General features: G+C 35.2%; 1 protein-coding gene across 12 annotated transcripts in view; it reads right to left on the bottom strand.

Annotated features, from left to right (window-relative positions):
• Positions 1-20,351, bottom strand: part of Ush2a (usherin) — a 738,328-nt gene that overhangs the window by 396,753 nt on the left and 321,224 nt on the right. For all 12 annotated transcript variants that reach the window (XM_078022812.1, XM_078022814.1, XM_078022813.1 and 9 more), the window contains exons 26-30: positions 20,140-20,270; positions 16,980-17,253; positions 12,316-12,519; positions 12,106-12,186; positions 9,477-9,677 (exon numbers count right to left, since the gene is read on the bottom strand). In XM_078022812.1, coding sequence (XP_077878938.1) covers positions 9,477-9,677; positions 12,106-12,186; positions 12,316-12,519; positions 16,980-17,253; positions 20,140-20,270 — 891 coding nt within the window. The remainder of the gene's footprint in view (positions 1-9,476; positions 9,678-12,105; positions 12,187-12,315; positions 12,520-16,979; positions 17,254-20,139; positions 20,271-20,351) is intronic.

Consider the following 20,351-nt stretch of genomic DNA (forward strand, 5'->3'; position numbering starts at 1 on the left):
CTATTTTTTACTATTTATGTCATAGGCCATATTTTTGTAGTATGGATTTTTTCAGACTAATTTCTCTTAAGATTTACATTTAAAGAAATAGTTTTTAATAAACTACAAATATGGAATATTAGTTTATGGAGTATTATAAAAACTAACAAATATTTCCTCAAAATTCATCTTTTAACAACACCATCAAAATAAACTTGTTGTTTTTTTATTTGCCATCCCTTCTAATGTTTGCTGCAGGTGACAGACCACTAATTGGTCTTTATCGTATACTACATTCTTCTTCCTCAAATAAAAAGATTTTTTGAGCAGGGCAAATGCCTGCTTTGAGTTAGGACATTTCCCAACATGACCTGAGGGTAGGTATAGCTTGTAACTAAGTTCTGACCACAGAATGCAAGCAGAGATGGAGGGACAACTTTCAAAATATACCTTTTTGCATATGTCCTCAATCATTTTTCCTTCCTACTGGGTGGAAATCTGAATGGGTGGCTGAAACTTATGCCAGGTAGAAAACTTGTCACTAAGAATGGTATAGCAAAAAGATAAAGTGGATGGGTCCCAGGCCTGTGAGCATCTCACCTCCGCAGCGACTATTTGCAGTGAACAAACAAACAACAACAACAACAAAAAAATCTTTATTGGTTAAATCACTGTTATTTTGGGTTCTCTGCTTCTTAAGTGAAGCTAATTAAAAATGATAAGCCCATTTGTATTAGTGTGTCCTTGATAAAAGTCTCAATTTACTGCAGAGAGAATGCTTGGTAGTATATTTATATACTATATTTTGGTAGTATAAAGCAGATGACAGCTGGGCATGGTTTCATGTGCCAGTAGACCCAGCTACTTGAGGGGCTGAGGCAGGAGGGTCACTTGAGCTTACAAGTTGGAGATCAACCTGGGAAACATAGTGAGGTCCTATCTCAAAAATAAAATTAAAACCAGATGGCACTAGCTTAGAACACAGAATAAATTTATTAAATCAAATGAATAATTTATGTGTTGTATAATCATCACCATTGCAGCAATATTGGTTTCTATTATTATTATTATTATTATTATTATTATTATTATTATTATTATCATTATTATTTGGTACTGGGGATTGAATTCAGGGGCACTGGACCACTGATCCACATGCCCTATTTTGTGTTTTATTTAGAGACAGGCTCTAACTGAGTTGCTTAGTGCCTGCTTTTGCTGAGGCCGGCTTTGAACTGGTGATCCTCCTATCTCAACCTCACGCTGAGATTACAGGTGTGCACCACTGTTTCAGCTTGGATTTCTATTATTTTTAATTGCAAATATATTCTGCTTAAGTCCCATTCTGAGGTATAAATTTCGGAACCAAACTGCAGATTCTATTTACCCTCTACCAACATTTTTTTCATGGGGAAGATATGTATTAAGTTTCATATGTATATGCATATATGTTTAAGTTGTGATAGTTCTTTACATTATTTCAAAAAAATTCTTTTAGAAGAGCAAAAGGTCTTATGAGACTTTAGTAAGGACCAGCAGTTCAATACACCATTCAACTTATCATGATAATTTAATATTAACACTGCGTGAACTAAAGGGTTAGTAGCAGAAAGCTGAATTCATTTCTCCATTTCTCCATTGATTTAAAAATTATTTTTTTGTAGTTGTACATGGACATAATGTCTTTATTTTATTTGTTTATTTTTATGTGGTGCTAAGGATTAAACCCAGTGCCTCACACATGCTAGGCAAGCTCTCTGACAATGACCTACAGCCCCAGCCCCATTTCTCCATTAATTCTTGTAAGAAAAATATATTGATCATCTTTCTTCAGGAAGGTCCTGAACCAGACTTGAAATAAATATAAAACATGATACTTATTCTTTAGAAGACTTTTGTCTGATGAAGAAATACAATGGGGTACAAAAAGGAGTCAGAAAACATTATTTATTCCACAACTGAGGAATAAGATTTCTCAGCTAAATAGAAAAAGAAATAGCATGGCATTAAATTACAAATATCTCTTCACAGACTTCCCATGTAGGTATAATAATAATCTATAATATATATATATAAGCATATTATGTGTATATGTATGTATATATACACATTCACATGCACACACAGGGTAGCATTTTATTAATGGGCTGATATCTGGGTTTAAGATCAAGTCCAGCATAATGCAAAAATGACTTGTGATTTAAACTCTCCTGGCAACTCCTTATATGGCCCATAAAGTATAGTACATTTGGTTTTGTGTATGTCTCCATCTCCTCATTAATCAATGACTCTTCAGGGATCCTGAGCATTCATCCTCTTTGAAGGGACCCTAATCCAACAGTGAGTTCTACTTCTTTGTCAGTGTTCGGGAGACCCTAGAATCATTCCCATATTCTTTCTTACTAGCAGGTATTAACAGTTCCAGGAGTGGACAGCATTCTTTGCCTATGGTATTATTTTAAGTGTTTTGTTGTTGTTTATTTATGTTTTCACTTTTGTCCTCATGCCTTCCTTACTTCCAAAGTGTGTAATCAAAAGTTTATAACTTTAATGCAGGTCATTACAGCTGTACATCATACTTTGAATTGCACTGGTCTTTATTTGCTCTGAAATTCATGGACATTCTGTAATTTAGAACTCTTCCCCCTCCACCATTTCCAATATAAATAATGAGCTTCTTGCCTTTCTACTGGGCATCACAGTGTGGGAGGGTGCTGCCTCTCACCCAGACCTAACAAATCAGAATCTGCATTTTACCAAGATCTCTGACTAATTCTCATTTTCTTTCCCCTGGGATCGTTCTGAAGCATTGCTCTTGAAGGTCAGAGGCTCTATTGGCATTGTTTTCTATTGCTTCAACTTGTCCTAGCATTTTTCTGGTGGCAAAAGTAACGCAGAGGGAATGAGAGGACAAAGCAGGGATAAATTAAGCCTTACAGCTGAAAATGATCCCTTCTCACCTGACTGTTCCTTGACATGAGTGTTTTTCAATGTGTGGTCCATGACCCTCTGCAAAAAAAAAAATCAGCTGGAGAACGGGGTAAAATGCAGATTTCTACCTCCTAGCACACTTAAGCAACTGGGGAATCACCTCATAGCCAATAGAATTGATTCACCTAATTATTACTAAGACTATGGAAGAGAGAGAGCAAATAAATATCTTCAGTGTGTAACCCACTTTTTTTTTTTCAGGTGAAAATTAAAGTCTACTGTATATGAGAACTGAATAAGTTTTAGTACTAAAAGCTATAATATCAATTGCCTTATCAATTCAATTTTTTTATTTTCTACATCAATTTAGATTTGAGTCATCTGAAAATTATTATTGGTTCATCTGTTAAGCTATAATAAAGAATTTTTTATTTATTATTCTTCTTGAAGAAGGAACATGACTCTTAGATTTTTAGTTCAGTAATAAAATAATAAAATATACTTTCTGCATACCAACTATACCCTAATGCCAGATGCTCTGGGTTATGCTAATTATTTTAATAATTAAGTTTACATGTTTAAACATCTTAAGGATAAAAATAATTATATATGTGCAAACACTTGAATCCACTCATTCTGGAAATAGTTTCAAAACAAATTGTGAAGACACTTTCTGAGCACCCTGTTTGAGGGGAAATGCCTGGATGGTCTCCTGGGCAGAGGTTTTGCATGTTAACAGGGCTGCAGAGGAAAATCAGCAAAAGCTACAGAGTTAATTGGAGCCCTTTGCAACAAGTCTATAGAAATAGGAGGGATAACTGCAGGGCTTTCTACCCTGAGGCTCCAGCTGAGGAAATGAACTTTCAAGAGCTCCTGGTTCTGAACTCTGGCCTTGGGAGGGCACAGAATCTAGACCCTGTGGCCCAAAGGGGCCCATTTGTTCCTGAGTGGGGCTGTTAACCCTTGGACTCTCCATTGCTATTGGGAGTTATCTCATTTAATCCCCTGGTAACCAAATTCATAAATGGCAAATATTCTGTCTCACTATTCCATTCTTTCAGTTCACTTAATTGATATTCATTTTTAATCACATCCTTTTCTTTTGCATTCTGCTTTTCTCTGACCATAATTTCCCACTTTTTCCCAATAATCAGTGCACTTAATTTTGGTTTTCCTATGTTTCTTGCTTATATTATCTTTTACTTTTAGTATTTGTATTTTACACATTATATGAAGAAATATACAATTTTTTTTTTTTTTTTTTTTTTTTAGTTTTAGCTTGGAGGCGGAAGCTATCAGAATTTCTGGATAAAATTGAAACTTGATCAATTGGTATCAAATTCCTCCTTTTAATAATGTTTGCCGGTTCCTCCTTTTAATAGCATTTCTCAGTGCTGGCTGAGCAACAGAATTACCTGAGATCATTTAAAATTACTTGCACCAGACTACATTCTAGACCAATTACATCATATGATTTGTGCAAAGGTAAAAGTGGGGATGGGGGATACATGGGCATTTGTATTTTTAAAGTTCCCCAATGGCTCAGTGGGCACTTATGGTTGTGTACTACCTCCTTATAAGAATCTCAATCAAAAGATCAAATGTTTGGAAATGTCTAGAAAGATATCATGGAAAGGCAGAACTCAGGCAAACCTCCACCCTAGCTGGGTGCAAAAGGCTTTAGAGCTCTTGGCAGTCCTATTTCATCTAAACTGGGAAGAAGGGAGGTGAGTGATTCTAATGCAAATTTACCCCAATTGATCCAGTCATAAGCCCCATGAAGGTTTTTATTAGCAGAAACTGGCTGTCCAGTAAAAGAATTTGAAAAAAAATTAATTTTCTTGTGCAAACAACTAGGCTGAAGACAAGTTTAAGGACGCAGCAGCTGAAGTGTTGGAGGAGAGGCTGGAGGGTGCATTGTAGCTGATAGGAAAACTGTAACTCAAAAAGATGAGAATATAGCCCTTAAATTCCAGAAAAATATCCTACTCTGGAAACCTATAAAACTGAAAAATCATCAGTTGCTTATTAATAAGATCTAAAGAACTTGGAATCTGTGAAACAAGAGATAGAAGGTAAGTAGCAATCAACAGAGATGGAAATGAAAATTGAGAATACTTAGAAGCAGCAGGTATCAAAGTGAGCTGGAAAAGAAGAGAAACAAATATAAACCATATAACAGATGGAAAGAGACGGATTAATAATCAACTGAAGAACAACAGAATCAATAGTCCAAAAAATCAGAAAATAAAAAGAAGCAATTACCAGGCAATAACCTAGGCTTCAAAATCTGTAACTAAGAGATTATAAAGATAGCTACTAATCCACTAAACATTTACTATGTGCCCATTTCTGAGAAAAATATTTTATGTAAGCAATTTATTTTTAAAGTCATAATAATTGCCTAATATAAAGAAGGTTTTTATTCCCAATTGAACAGGAGGAAATTCAAATATAGGGATGTTTTTAAATTTGCCTGATAACATGCAGCAAATAAGTGGCATATATGGACATTGAGCCTAGATTGATTTGACTCTGTAAGCTTGTTCTGAACTATGAAAGTGAACAAACAATCTCAGATGGAATATATAACACTAAAAGCTGTTATCTCTTACCAGAAAGAATGATCATGTAGGTGAGACTAAATATTTCAAGTAGAAGGCAGACACAAATTTGAGGAGTAAAAGAGTTCATCATATAACAGAAAAAAATAAATCAATGAAAAAAAATCAACATATTTTCTGGTAACAGTTTTCAAGTTAATAGATTAGGAACTCTATATCAGCCAATGAATTTAAACTGCCTATATATCAAACTGCCCATGTATTGCATTATTTAGTTAAATAAATAAGATACTAACAAGCAAAATTAATTCAATATTAAAATATGGACAAAAATCACCTCAAGTATTCCAAAGGAGGTTACTTTCAAAACCAACAACAAATATTTCTGAAATTCATTTTACTTATTTTTCTCTCTTTTGATACTTTTCTTAACCAATGGACAAAGCAACTGCCACCAATCTACATACCCTTAACATCTCCACCAAACCCAGTCTTCTGTTTCTCTATGTTGTCATCCCTTTCATACCACTTTCTAGTATTTATTTTCTTCATTGTGAAATTCTCTAACTTTGATAATTTACTCAAGTTGGCTCTGATGATCTCAGCTCATATACAGTCCCTTTTTCCTAATTCTTCACAATGAAAGTCCACCTGACCATATCAGAGTTTTTATTAATTTTTAAAATTACCTTCTGCACATGTTCTTGCCTTCCCATTTTCAAAATGTGAGCAACACTTGTACCTTTATAATTCCTTGTGAGGAATAAAGTTAAAGAAGTCCCAGTCCATACTGGAATTTTTTTAAAATGGTAAAACAAAATAAATAACAAATAATTAGCAAAAACTGGAAAGCCTAAAAGATGATAGTTGAAATATAAGCAATTACATCAATTGCAAAAATACACATGGAGAGACACTCCCCTACTAAAACTTAAAAATGAATTATAAAACTCAAGCTACAGATATACTCCTAAAACATCATGTCTCTTAAGATTAAAATAGAAATAATGAATACAAAAAGTAATTTTTAAAAATACAAGCAAAAACTGAATATCTCAACGAAAACATTGACAAAATTGCATTCATAGTGGAGACATTTTCCCTAATTTTTGACAGATTGGGTATATAAAAATCAAATAACAATTAGTCAATGTTTCTCTAATTTTTTCCCCCTATGACTGTTTACATGCTTCACATGCACTATCGTAATATCCACTGTCCTGGTTTCCAATCTGGTGGGGTCTCTCCTCCAGGGAGATAGATATCTTTCAGAATCTTGGAAGAGACTGGTTTAATTTAAAATGCTTCTCTACACCCAGTTTCTAAATAGATCTTACTATAAATTTAGAATTTCTGTTTCAGAGAATGTATTGCTTTTTATTAAGCTGCTATATTTAACATAAACAAATATTAGTCTACCATGAATGGAGCATATGGAAAATTTCCAAATCACCCATAGGAAAGTAACACAAAATTTAAATATTATATTAACCACATAAATATTTTTTAAATATGTGCAACAGGCAAATTAAACTAAAAGAAAACTGACACATTCAGGGGAGTTTGCATCATATGAGACTAACTTGCATATTTTTCCTCATAGTGTAAGAAATACTTTCAATCAATGAAAAAAAAAAGTGCTCCTACAATGGAAAAACTAACAATGAACCTGTTTGAGTATGTTAAATTCAGACAGACAGACATCCAACTGGTAATGTCAATGTGTCAATATTTAAAGTATAAGATTTGTAGAAGATTTGTTTTCTTGATGTCTAGGTGAGATGCAATTTGGAATGTGAAGCATCTCTATGTTCTACGAATCCATAAGGTTTCTGGAACAAATCTGGAGAAAGAGGGGTCTGGGGATGAGAAGAGGGTCCAGTTCTAAATCTTGAGACTCTCCAAAATGTAATCAAGGAATTAGCAAAAAACATTGAGAAAAAGGGTGGGAGGGGGCACCAAGAACCAGGATTCAGAAAAAAAGAGTCACAGAAGAAATATTTCAAGAAGTAGTGAGAAATTTAGTGTGTAGAATGCTGTAGAGTGGTGAGGATGAGGGTTGTAAACTGTTCTTTGCTTATGTAAAAATGGCTAAAGGAGTGAGCAGAAGCCAGATAAAGTGAAAGAACATGATCAATGTTCCTACATACTTCCCACTAGCAGGAAGTCTGGGAAGAGCAGAGAGAGAGCAAAACTGGAGGGGAATTTATTTGAACAGAGGTTTTGTTGTGATGGCTTGGTGAGTTTGCTTTTAGCAAATAGTCAGAATTTGAATGATCCTGTGAAGAATTACCAGAGCCAGAAGTTCTCAAACTTTAGAATGCCTCAGAATCAGCTGAGAGCTTGTTAAAATAAGAAATGGTAATCTACAGCCTAGGGTTTCTGATTCAGCAGGAGAAATGGAGGCCAGAGAATTTGCTTTAATAGTAAATTGATGCATTTAATAATAATTTTAGTAATAATAATAAGCTGATACTGATACTCCTAAGGCCATGCTCTAGTGCAGCAGAGAGAGATTAAAAATATAAGTGAAAGGAAGATTAGCTATCAGTAACATCTCTGAAATGACAGAGTTGGTCTAGGGGATTTATGAAGGTTGTATTTTTGATAGGAAAAAGGAAACTCCGTGAAAAAAAGATAGGAAAAAAATAAAAATAAGTAATGAAAATAAAATGATAGCAAATACTTACCATATGCCAAAAATGGTTTTATATCTTTTAGCATTTATTGATTCATTAAACACTTGATAAAATTCTCGTTGGGCAGAAATATACCTAATACATACCTTTGGTAAAAAGAATGTAACAAAAGTCCTATATATCAGAATCTGATTTACTCCATGGTATCTAATTTGATCTAAAATATAAAACCATCATGTGAGTAGGATGAGGAAGGAAGGTTAACATTTGGGTAGCTTGAAGAAATATATTTACAGAGGAGAATGGGACAAGGAGCTTATGATAAAGGTATGGTAGGATTGGGGTCAATATCAAAGGCCCATTTGAAATTGAGATGGAGTATTTTCAATGACAACTCCTTGATATTTGTCAGCTTGCTTTGCTGTCACACGCAATGTGGAAAAAAGTAAGCTATGGACTTCATCAGCTTGGGTTTTTATCAAGAGGGTAAAAGTGATAAAAGAAGTAGAGAATATGATTTTTTTTAATTGGTCACATTCAGGGATTTAATTTATAGATTCTAAAAATTCTAAAGCAGGAAGTAAAGACTCAAGGGATCAAGCAATACAAATGTCGAAAAGAAGAAAGATATTTAAGTTATTCTAACATCCATATAATGGCTCAAGTTACATTATTTTCATAGAAATTTTTTTTCTCCCCAATTTGATGCATTTTACTTTTTTTGGTTTAAGTCTTACTTTGGTTTCCCATATAAGTGTAGGTTTAGCATTTCAGAAAAGCTGAAAAATGCTTGTTTGCTAGATGTGCAAAGATTTCATTGTGGGCTATGTAAATGGTTTACATGGGTGCATCTCATCCTAATCCTTCTTCATGGCACAAGGCACCGTGAGAAATCGATTCACTGATTTGCCAGTCAAACTGCTGGGGCTCTAACACTGCTCCACCTCAAGATAATTAGGTTTAATTAGCAATTTTACAATAAATAATGGTGGTGTGAACTTGGGCTAGTCCCAAAGAGTAAAGTTTTGCATGGTAAAATAGGTAAGCTACATGCATGTACAAGACCCACAAAATATATCTGTGAGGGTTCAAGAGGTATAGCCACCTATAGGCTGATGTTCTGGGGAAGGAAAATGTACCAACATTGTAATGAATTTGTCCATGAGAGCCCATGCACATTATAGGATTATGCTTTTCATCCTAGGTAGACAGATCCAGACTTCTACCATATTAGATGGTGGATCTTGTTTTTAAGCAAGCAAAACATCAGTATATTTAAAGTATAAGATTTGTAGAAGATTTGTTTTCTTAAAATCCAAACAAAAAGAAGTTAATGAGATCTATTCCATCCGGGAATAATCACCTTTATGCATGAGGTTACTGAAGTTGACAAACTCAGCACTGGCAGAGGGCATTGGGGGTACGTAGGGGTCATCCTCACTGTAGGCTTTCAGAATGTACTTCTCAATTACACCTCTAACCACAACAGGTTCATCCCAGGTCACCTCAATGCTATATCCGTTTATGCTTTGGACTCTTGAGGGAGTTGGCACACTTTGTGGAGCTATGAAAGAATAAAAGAGAAAATAGAGAAAATGGCAGTTCTGTGAAGACTATTGCTCCTATTCTTCACTTTTAATGGCTGCAGTAAATCAGACTCCAACCATTAGCATAAATACAATTTATTAGAGTTGTAACTTTTCAGCATTGATTTAATATGACTGCACATCTTGAGCCATTCAGTTTAAGCGATATTTCAAAACCATCAAAACTCCATCGACATAACATTCTTTTAAGTCTAGTCCAGGTTTTCCAAAAACATTTAACGTATCCGACATGTTTAAACATCACTCATAAAGAAGGAGGTGGCTGGTAGGCAGATAACAAGTTCAAGCAATATTATGATGTACCCCTCTGAAGCAAGATAATTAGACTGTTATTATACATAATGGTTTGACACTTTTATATCTTCTGTGTATTGGTCCCAAAATGTCACACATGTGATTGTGTTGTACTTGAAATTTCTGGCCCAAATTCGATTGTTACTCAAATTAATTTAAAAGAAGCAAAGTTCTACCAGCTAAGATGTGGAGGATATATATATATATATTTTTTTTATTGAATTTTGGGGGCTAGGCAAGCTAGTGCCCTTGAGATCCCCCCAAATCATTTTCAGAGTCATTCTTTCCAAAACAATAACACAAAATGAGAGAGTCTGAAGGAAGTGTAAAATCTCACTTATAAGCTAAGCCTCCTAATTTCAAAAATCCATAAGCTTTAACTATTTATTAGATATTTCTACAGATCTGATCAGTAACAACTTCATCACAGCTGACTGCACTGGAGACACAAAGAGCCCAAAGAACTCTGTGGCAGGATGATGGATGAGACCTGTTCTGGCTGCTCATGGGCTCCTGAGCCCTGTCGATGGAGGATCACTCTAGTTTTCCCACATCAAATATCCTCCTTCTCCGACTTTACTGTTCAGACCAATAAAACAGGATGGCTTTCAGGAAAACAGAGTGAACAAAAAGCATGAGAGGAAACAGAGAGGGAAAGAGCCACTCTCTGTGTCGTTAATACACCACAGGCACCTATAGGAAACACAGTCCACACGATGGAGTGGCAGGTAAAGGGACAATGGGAGAGATGTTGATTTTATTAGTTCTGAAATGTGGTACAGGGCAAAGTACACCACTGCCTAACAGATGGTCTTCTCATAAGGGACAGAGCAAAACTGACTCAAAAATAATTAAATAGTGCAATTATTCTCCAACCCTTGGGAGCATGTAGCTGCTCAGTGTTGTGGTCAGATTGTAAATATGAATTTATGGCACAAGACTCTGTGGTCAGATCATCACTATCAATTCAGAGCTCAACTTGCATACTTTCTCAGCGGTACTCAAGTGGGGACAAAAGCTATGTAAATAATGCACTTCCTAGATACCTGTTTAAATTATTGACATAGTCAAAAGCAGGCTTTATAATATATTTGCTAAGAAAGTAGAGGACTCTGAAACTGGGGCAGAAAACATGTCAGTAACAAATGAATATTTTGTACTAGATATTTCTCTCAGCTCTGAAGTTGAAATAGATTTTAAGAGATCATTAGGTTCACTGTCTGGCGTATAAATAGATGATAATTTAAATCATCCTTGAAATGCGTTTCAAGTGGTCCTCTTCTGGGAAACCAGAAGACAGCCTTGAAAGTTATCGTTAGTAGCTCACCACAGTATTTTTTAAATTATCTTTTAAATTAAGAAGATTCCTCAAAAGACGTGAAAAAATGTATCTTTAGAAAAAAATGTTACTTGATGGCAGATTTTTGAAGATATGCCCGCCTTTCTGACAGATATTTCATTCAAAATGGTAGAATGCTATTGATTTACAAAAGTCTTGTGTTGAACACCTTCCTGCGATGCTATTATGTAAAAATTGTACAAAACATTTTCCAGTCAATTGTATCAGATTAGATCTACAATATTCTATCTCCTAGAAGTTTCTCTTCCAATTCAAAACAATTCAACTGATCAGCAATTTCTCTCCCATGAGAGTCATTCTAAGATCCTAATAGCCAACACCAGAGGAAACATCTGCAATTATGTGGTAACCGATGCATCTGCTTCCAACCAGGTCCTAGTTCAAATGTGCTGTCTGCAAGAGAGTCAAGATATCACCCCATCTGATGGTAATCCTGGCCTCTGCCCTCAGATGCTTAAGACCTATGCAGTCTGCAAGCTTTCCTTATCCTTGGACATAATACCATTGGTGAAGTTTGCATCCAAATATGATAGAACCCAGCATTAGCAAATACTATATTCTATAAAAATCAGAAGCACTGATCTATAAAAATAGTTTAGCCATTAACCTTTCCAAACCAAGCTATTCACTGTGGCAAGATTCTACTTCAGGGTAATAGCCTTTCCTTTGTTGTACATGCACAGATGTGTGCCTACGTGTACACACACACATTTAAGGTAACCAGTATTCACCTGTTCCTGTTGTGCGTGCCCGACTCCAGTCACTGTCTACTGACCCTCCTTCATGCGAAGCTATCACTCGATACAGGTGTTCTTAAGTGAAAAAAAAAAAAGAAGTAAAAAGATTAAATTAGTTCTCAGATTAACTACTGAAGGGTCGTTGGCAGGGGAGGAGAAAAATTGGAGACATGGGACGTTTAATTTAGAGGAGTTCCACATTACCTGTAAAGGGCTGGAGACCACTCTCATAAACACCCTGCTCTTTTCCCTGGTAAACCAGGATGGAGTCATTTCCCCTGCAGTTAACAGCGCTGTCAGTTGATAGGCATCCATCCAGATTGACTCTGACAGCGCTGCTGGACACAGATGCCAAGTTAACGACAGCACCCCGTGTAAATTTAACATCCTTCATGCAACCACCGAAACCTAGCAAATAGTAAGGGATTAGTATCACATAAAGGGCTTGAGTCATTAATTACCAATCATTTTTGTCCTCTGCAGTGCTTCGTTTTGCGGGGAGGGAGGGATTAGAGACAATTGTTAAACTTTCGTGTCTTCTTTTGGAAATCCTTTATGGCTCTGCTTTTCATCTGGTTAAGTTGTCAGAAGAAAATATTCGTCTTTCTGCTATTTTGAAAATCTATACATGGATAACTGCAATTCAACTTTTGATATCAGAAAGCATTTTTTTTAAAAAAAAACCTCTTTAGGCTTACATTTTCTGAATCCTATTTCTTGTTATAAAAGAAAATTTAGGCTATTACATATTCTGGTAAGGCTGTAGCCACATGTCCTTCAATTCTGGAAAGTTAGGTTACTATATAAATCAGCATTGTTAAGTGCCAAAACATAATATTTGAATTAGCACAATTATGCAACCAGCTCAGTGGAAAGAAAACACACTTTGAAGATGTTGTGCAGGATAGGCGGAATATAGATTCAAAATATATTACAATCCTTAGACAAGGCCATGAGTTGCATAATAATCATTTCAGAGGTATGAAATGCAGCCCCAGTTAAACTGGTGTGGAGGAGAGCTATTGCTGGGCATCACCTTGAATATACAAAACTCAAATATGAACCTTGAATATATGCAATGCATGGAGTCAGTAATTGAACAACTCCTGCCTTGAATCACATGCCATTTTATCTAAACAGATCAGGTCAGTGAAGTTTGGCACAACTCTTCCCAGAAATCTGCACAAAATTGGGACCACAGAACTGAGTTTGAGATTGCTAGAGAATACACACTTGCTCTCTTTGAACAAAGCACTGTTGAGTTTGAAAGGCCACAAATACATGGTTAGCTCTTTTCAAGATTAAAATGACCATATTGTTCCCTTCAGCATTTATATAATGTCTTATTATGTCTTCTAACACATTAAGTTACAGCCTATTTCCTTTAAAATGCTTTTTTCTATTATTCACATTCCTTTAGGCCCAACTGATCAATACTACTAGTCTAGCTCATACTGACAGTAGACACTAAATAAGTTGGGTGAATTGAATTGAAAGCAGTAAAGCTGAGTACAAAAGCATTTGTTGGAAAATTCAGAAGCTAAGATTTCTAAACTTTTATCAGCAGTAATTTTCTGATGGCACATAACTGAGTTACCTAATGTCTCTGTACCCAAATTTTCCTGCCAACAAAGAGAGACCAGGAAGAGGCAACTTTGGCAAGCAAGTAAGTGCTATTCTAAGAAATGTCACTTTACAATACAGGGTTTCAGGTTGGCAAGATAAAAACAGTTCTGGAGATGAATGATGGTAATAGTTGTATAACAATATGCATGTCTTTGTTGCCATTGAACACTTAAAATTGGCTACAAGGGTAAGTTTCATGCTATTTGTATTTCCATACAATTTTTTTAAAATTAGGGAATTAAAAGCAAAATGTCATACAAATTAATTCACAAGAAGGAATTTGGAATTTGGAGAAGGCCACAGAGATGGCAGTCTTCAACTTGCAGCTGAAAAGAAAAGTTCAGATACTTATAAAATGGTGTTTGTAAGTATGAATCCTTCTGAATCATGGTCCTCTAGCCTCAGACCTTGAAGATGCTGCTGCAGAGTTCTGTGGGATCTTTCCCATGGTATCCTGGTGGTGACCAGAGTTGAGTCAAATGAACTTTGACTTTTGATTCTATATAACTTCAAAATTTGAGTGAGACATGAAGAAGACAAAAAGGGGCAGTTGCAGATGCCTGTAGTCCCAGCAACTCAGGAGGCTGATGCAAGTGGATTATAAATTCAAGGCCAGCCTGAGTAATTTAGTGAGACCCTGCCTCAAAAAAAAAAAAAATTAAAAAGACCAGGGATGTTCAGGGATGTAGTTCAGTGCTTAAATGACCTTGGGATCCAATTCCCAGTACAAAAAAGAAAAAGAAGAAGTGTAGTAGAAGTAGTGGGGTGAAAGAGAATGGGCACTGGCATGCTGTGAGAGGAGGAGACTTCTTTTCTTGCTCCCCTGCCTTTGTGAGAACCAAAAGAGTTCTGGGTTAGCAAATCAGAAAAACAGTAGCCCTTCATTAGGGAAGGCAGCCCTGCACTAGTGCACTTGGCTTGACAATCAGGCTGGGTTCCAGTCCCCACTCCCTTCTTGTCCTTTGGGAACTCTGGGCAGAACATAGCCCATGACACTGTGTGCTATGGCCCAGTCATGCCCAACCTAGATGTCAATGATGGTCCCATGTGATAGTTCTAAGGAGACAAGCACCCATGATCTGAGGTCTTACAGTTTCAGCAAATTATGTTGCCCAGAATTTCAAAATGGAGAGGAGATTAATTTTTCATTTGACTCAAAGGAAGATCATAACATTAATTGATAAGTAAAAATAGCACTAATATGATAGCAAAATAGAGCCACTGAGAAAAAGGTGCTAATTAAGAAGCTTAGAAAAGGAACAAGAAAGGTTTTGAAGGCTATTGATAGTGGATTGAAAGAAATACATTAAGTGAACATGATTCATTTTAATTGCAATTGACTACCTGCATGCTCCACCCCTGTATTGTGAATATTTTCCTTGAAGTCTATATAAAGCATTCAGTTACTTATAGAGATCAGTGTCTCTCAAAGCATCTGAGTGAGAATGTTAAGAATGGGGGTCTCAAAATCTGCCTTTTAAAATAAAAGGCATGTGATTCCAGTGTATCTTGAATACTACTAATAATAAGAGCTAATTTCAATTTTTTTCCTGTGTTCCTGCCACCATTCTTTAATATTTTATCAGTGGTCTGAGAACCACTGATATGAATGATACTGCAATGATAAAAATTTAGTATTACCCATAAATAAAATATCTTTCAGTATCATCGACTTAGTCCTGGTGTGGGTAAAATGATTCCCCTTGGGTCTGTGTTGATGTTTTAAACTTCTGTCATTATTATCTTACAATTTCACTTTATCCATGTCTCCAGGACAATCAATAATTATGTGTTTAGGTGTAATTCAAAAGCACAAGCCTAGATAGGTGTGTTTTTCCCCCTAGATATAAACAGGATCAAATATCTCACTCATACAAAGAGTTTTCAAGTTCTTTCTAACCTCAGAAACCTGAAAACCTGGAGAAGCTCTTATATGAATGTAATATTTTTAGCTGCTGTTATATCTTAAGTGCCTCGAAAATGTCATTACTGTCTTACACCCCAGTTATTCATTAACTCCTTACTACTACCCTTCTAAAAGTCTCCTTAGAGCTTGCCATATATTTTCTATTCAAAGGCATTTAAATCTTTATGTACTTACCAAATAGGCAAAGACTGCTTCATGGAAATTTTAACCATTCACGGTACATAGATTTTAAAAGACACGGAGAATATTTTCTACATGAGAGCGTGCTTGGTCACACTCTAGGTATTACAGTGCTCTCTCCATTTGAGAGAGGTGCAGCACCCAATGATCCCTAAATGGGAATGCTTAACTGTAATCAGGAGAATGGACAGTGACACCAAGTTGACTAGGAGACTTACTGTCTCACTGTCAGCTAAGTAGCCACCTGTCCTTAGGCAAGCTATTTTTCTTTCCACTTTTTAGTTTTCTCATCTGTAAAACAGATGATACGATGAATAGCAGTGCCTAACTCAAGAGCTTCTTAAGAAGAACCAACTCACTTCTCAATCAAAGCTCTCAGAACCATGCCTGCCATACACAATGCACTCAGACGTGGCTAGCTTTTTAAGTTAATAATGTCTCAATTACCTTCAAACTTACATGAGTTAAAGTTTTGCTTTAGTTATAAATAATGCCCTTTCCTTTCTCTGATAGTTATTAATAATCAACAATATGTAAATTTTTTCAAGTGTTTGGAATTCAAATAAACCCACACATTCATGTGTTTCTTTTCTGCATGAAAACTATAGTGATGAAAGGATGTAAACAATTTGCATTTATTCAGAGAGAAAAATAAATAAATTTGCCATTATTGCTAATTGTGTCTACCAATTTCATTTTTTAATATGAAAATGTGTATACTTATCAGTATCCAAAAAAAAAAATACTAGAACCACATGTGTTTTCATGAAAAATGTGGGAGGAAATATATTTATAGTATTATGTGTAATATGTGAATTATAGTCACGTAATAATATAAACAATATGACATGTAATATGTATATAATTACTTTTATGTATGTATATAACAAGTATATTTGCTGAGGACATGTTAGAATAAATATAATGATTATAAATCGTATGATAGCATACGAAAACTATTTCTAGAAGTATTTCATGGTTATTTTTAGGACTTAAAATTCTCCATAAAAGGGAGAGGGTGCTGGTGGGTCTACATTTGAGCCTCAGTTTATCGCCATATCTTGAAGCACAGAACCATCAAATTTGGCAGAACCAGGGCCATACCAGCCTGTGGATTTCACTAGAGGGAATTTACCTTGTTCCAAACTCAACTGCCTGTAAGAGTTCCACAGCTCCCGTGGGATTCCTCCCACATAGACAGGTGAATCCACCAGCAGAGGCTCAGCTCTGGAACCAGCTGAATGCTCCATCAGCTCATTCACGCTTGCCGCTATGACAGAGCCTTTCTTTTTAACAATGACTTTATTCCACTTTCCATCACAGTAGGTCAGTCCTAGCCATAGATCCACTTGTGCAAAGGTTAGATTGGCATTTAACCGGAAGCTCAATGTTCCACTCTTCAGCTCCACCTGTATTCCATATTAAAAAAGAAAATAGGTCTATTCAAAGGCTGCAGAAGGGCAGTTTGGAAGAGAACAGAAGTTTAATTTCTTGAAGAAAAGGAAGAACTTTCCCTGAAGCAACTCTATAAAAGTGTTTCATTGTATCCTAAGTAGAACTGGAGTGAAATACTTTGAAAGTTTACTATTGGCATGAACAATGTTGTAATGTGAACGACAAATTCATACCCAGTAATGATTGTATTTTGCGATGTGATATTATATCTGATTACGCTTTTTTAATAAAAGCATAGTTAAAAGATTAAATCCTAGGATAAGTGACTGAACAATTGAAGATAAAAGAACAGCTTGAACTATGACTCTATATTTGAGTTTTTAGAAAATGGGAAAATCCTACTTCATATGTCAATTTAATTTGGGGGAAAATATGACAAGACAATAAGAAAATGAAATGTCAAGCTTGATGAAGCTTATTTTAACTGGTTATTGAACTCAATTTCAAATTTGTAAGATATATTTTGATTCAATATTTCAGCTTTATTCTAAATCTCTAACATAATTGCTTTTATGTGTATTCTTCCAGATTAATTTGACATTTCCTAATGCAAACATATCTCACTCAAATTTTCGTAGTAAAGGAAATATATTTGTATGTGTTCTTTCAAATGTCGTATGATAATTTTACCTATCATGTTTTTTATTTCATTAAAAGTTCAATTAGCTACCATAGGAGAGTAAAAATATTGTGCAAATAAAAGAGACCAGATAAAATTATTATGTTTTTCTATATAAATATCATATTCATGAAGTGCTTCAGGTAAGCATTCATTTAATTGCCCTTCATTCAATAAATGCTGAATCCCTAACTATGTTCACATACCTGCTGCTCTGGACAAACATGGTTCCCAGGAATCACATTAATAGCAGAGATAAACATATAGTACCAATTCAATAACTAACATATGGATGAGGTACCACAGGAACAGAGACCAGATATGCATTTTATTCCCTAGAAATCTGGGAAGAATTAAAGTAAGGTTTAAAGAAGTATGGAGCCAGATATGGTAGCACACACCTATAATCCTATCAGCTCAGGAGGCTGAGGCAGGAAGATGGCAAGTTCAAAGCCAGCCTCGGCAATGGCAAGGTACTAAGCAACTCAGTGAGACCATCTCTAAATAAAATACAAAATAGGGCTAGGGATATGGCTCAGAGATCCAGTGGTCGAGTGCCCCTGAGTTCAATCCCTGGTACCACCCCACTCCCCAAATAAAAAAGCCTTATGGAGATTCGTGGAGGGTTCTACAAGGAGGAAGGCTAACACGCACAATGGAATGGACATATGAGGTTAAAGAAAGTTACTCCTGAGTCTGGAGATATAGCTCAGTTGGTAAAGTGCTTGCTTCATATGTACAAGGTCCTGGGTTTGATCAACAGCACCACCGAGAGAGAGAGAGAGAGAGAGAGAGAGAGAGAGAGAGAGAGAGAGGTACCCAGGGAAATAAAAGAGTATATATGTGAATAGTACCCATCCATCAATATTTATTATGTATGTAGTAATTGACAAGGGTTAGGCAGTAAGGACACCACTGTAATGAAGAGAGCTGAGATCCGTGTGTTCATAGAAACCTCATTCCAGAGGAAGACACCAATAATAAACAATAGAACAATACTTGAAATAAGCACAAATTTTAAGAAATGTCACAAATGGTTAAATTTCCATTTACCTTATTAGCAAAATTGACATATAAACTAGAAAGCAAAAACCTATGAATTGAAACTACCTTAGAATCCTAAAATCACAAAACACATTTTATTGCCTATTTCCCCAGATATTAAAAATCTGAGGGTAAGATGTCCATAATTTTCTCTTTTTTCCAGGTCAGTATTTGTAAAGAACTTCTCTTATAAAGTCAACTTTTTTTTTAAATTGTAGTTGGACATAGTACCTTTATTTTATTTATTTATTTTTTATGTGGTGCTGAGGATTGAACCTAGAACCTTGCACGTACTAGGCAAGCACTTTACCACTGAGCCACAATCCCAGCCCCTAAAGTCAACTTTTTAATAATAGTTATGTTTGGTTGGCAACTGATTGAATTAGTAAAAGCAAGTAGAAGCAGTTACACTTGCTTAATACATTTAGATAAGTGCATAAAAATGCTCATGGCAGTTGTATTTACCATAGTAGACACCTAGAAACAAACAAAGCATCATAGAAAAGAGCAGAGGTATATTACATGGCCCTGAAAATGCATGAATGACCCAGAAACAGTATAGAGTGTAGACAGGAATTGCTTAGAGTATAAAACCACTTTTATAAATTTCAAAATCAATATTTTCTGAACTTTTATATATGGTATTTAAACTATAAAATTCAAAGTAATAATAAACAAACTATTCTGATTGCACAATGCCTCTGATGGGAGAGAGAGAAACAAGATAGGAGAGAGCCTAACTACAATAATTTAGTTCAGGGGTTGAATGGTACACTCATAAATGTTCCTTGTGTTATATCTTTGTCATATATACATAGACATAATATGAAATATATATTAAGTATATTCTTTTGAAACTGTATCAAAAGATAATAAAGAGATTATACTTTTCATATATTGGGAAATAAAATTAAATTTTCATAATACCTTATATAGTAAATTAAAATTCAAATTAAAATTTTCACAGTACTAACTGTCAGTTTTTAAAGTGATTATAATCCCAAAGTATAAAATGTTTCACAGGACTCTAAAACTAAGAAATATTAGAGGAAAAACATGAAAATTAAAATAGAACAGTAAAAGAAATCCTGATTTGGTCTAATTTCGTCTAAAACATGGTTTATCTTGTTCAAAGTTGGGTCTGATGTTTTAAAGTAGATTTAATTAAATAACATACAGCAAGAAAATCAGATCCATTTTTACTGTAAGTGAAGAGAAGCAATCCATTCAACTGGTCTGTTCTGAACTGAAGGGAAATCTCAAAGTCCATTCCACCATGAAATATGTGTGAATAAAGTTCCAGGAACCCTTTAAAGACAAGAATATGTACATATTAGTAGGTGTAAACAGCATCTCTAGCATTGCAAGTTTTGTAAGACTCTAGGACAT

This window comes from Ictidomys tridecemlineatus, chromosome 10 (genome assembly GCF_052094955.1).
Source record: "Ictidomys tridecemlineatus isolate mIctTri1 chromosome 10, mIctTri1.hap1, whole genome shotgun sequence".
Lineage (NCBI taxonomy): Eukaryota > Metazoa > Chordata > Mammalia > Rodentia > Sciuridae > Ictidomys > Ictidomys tridecemlineatus.